General features: G+C 50.8%; 1 protein-coding gene across 1 annotated transcript in view; it reads right to left on the bottom strand.

The window, feature by feature from the left end:
- Positions 1-514, bottom strand: part of BPIFA3 (BPI fold containing family A member 3) — a 9,994-nt gene extending 9,480 nt beyond the window's left edge. Inside the window, exon 1 of the mRNA XM_006089570.1 lies at positions 391-514. Coding sequence (XP_006089632.1) covers positions 391-514 — 124 coding nt within the window. The remainder of the gene's footprint in view (positions 1-390) is intronic.
- Between the last annotated feature and the right edge of the window lie 205 nt (positions 515-719).

Below are 719 nucleotides of genomic sequence, written 5' to 3'. Positions count from 1 at the left end.
CCAGTCAGAAGCAATGAGATCTATTGGGCAGTATCATTATGTAAAGTAAAAACACTGCATGCTTTACAAAGATCTGGGCATATTTAAACTCATACACACGGCAGTGCCTGCCAAGAAAGAGGGAATGGGAGTGCGAATAAGAGGTAAAAAGGAAAATAACATAAAATCAAATCAAAGAGGGGCCTTGCCCTGACTCATGATGATGATAATGTGCTATGAATTGGTGCATGATCAAGTCAACCTCAATTGTCTGTACTTGAGGTCTAAGAAAAAAGGAAGAAAAGAGGGTGAGTGACTGAGCCAATGCCATACAGCAAGTCAGTGGCGAGGCCCAGGTGATGCCGTCCCCACCCGCCCTGTGACAACCGGCAGAGCATGGGCTTAGCTTACTTCTCACCAGGGTGGATTTGCTGTTTGCGTGGGCCTTGGCCAGGCCAGGCCAGGGCTGCTTGTGCAGTGCTGAGGGCAAGGACAGCAAACAGAGGAGGATCAGGAGCTTCCAAAATGGATGCATCTTGGGTTCTGGGACCTGCAGGTGTCAAGAAGGGTCAGTTGGCTGTCGGGGTGGCCTTTGGGATAGGTGGACTCAAGGTTTTCTGCGAGAAGATGACATCAGAGTTAGCCCCCAGAATGCTGTGGGGGAGGTGTTGTGATGAGCTCTGGCAGCTGGTCACATGGTGAAGGCAGCAGGTAGAGCCTGGGGGGAGCTCAGGGCTCTA

The sequence above is a fragment of the Myotis lucifugus genome, unplaced genomic scaffold (genome assembly GCF_000147115.1).
Source record: "Myotis lucifugus unplaced genomic scaffold, Myoluc2.0 scaffold_60, whole genome shotgun sequence".
Classification (NCBI taxonomy): Eukaryota; Metazoa; Chordata; class Mammalia; order Chiroptera; family Vespertilionidae; genus Myotis; species Myotis lucifugus.
Note: the sequence above shows the minus strand (reverse complement) of the source record. Positions and strands in the feature narration are given on the sequence as shown.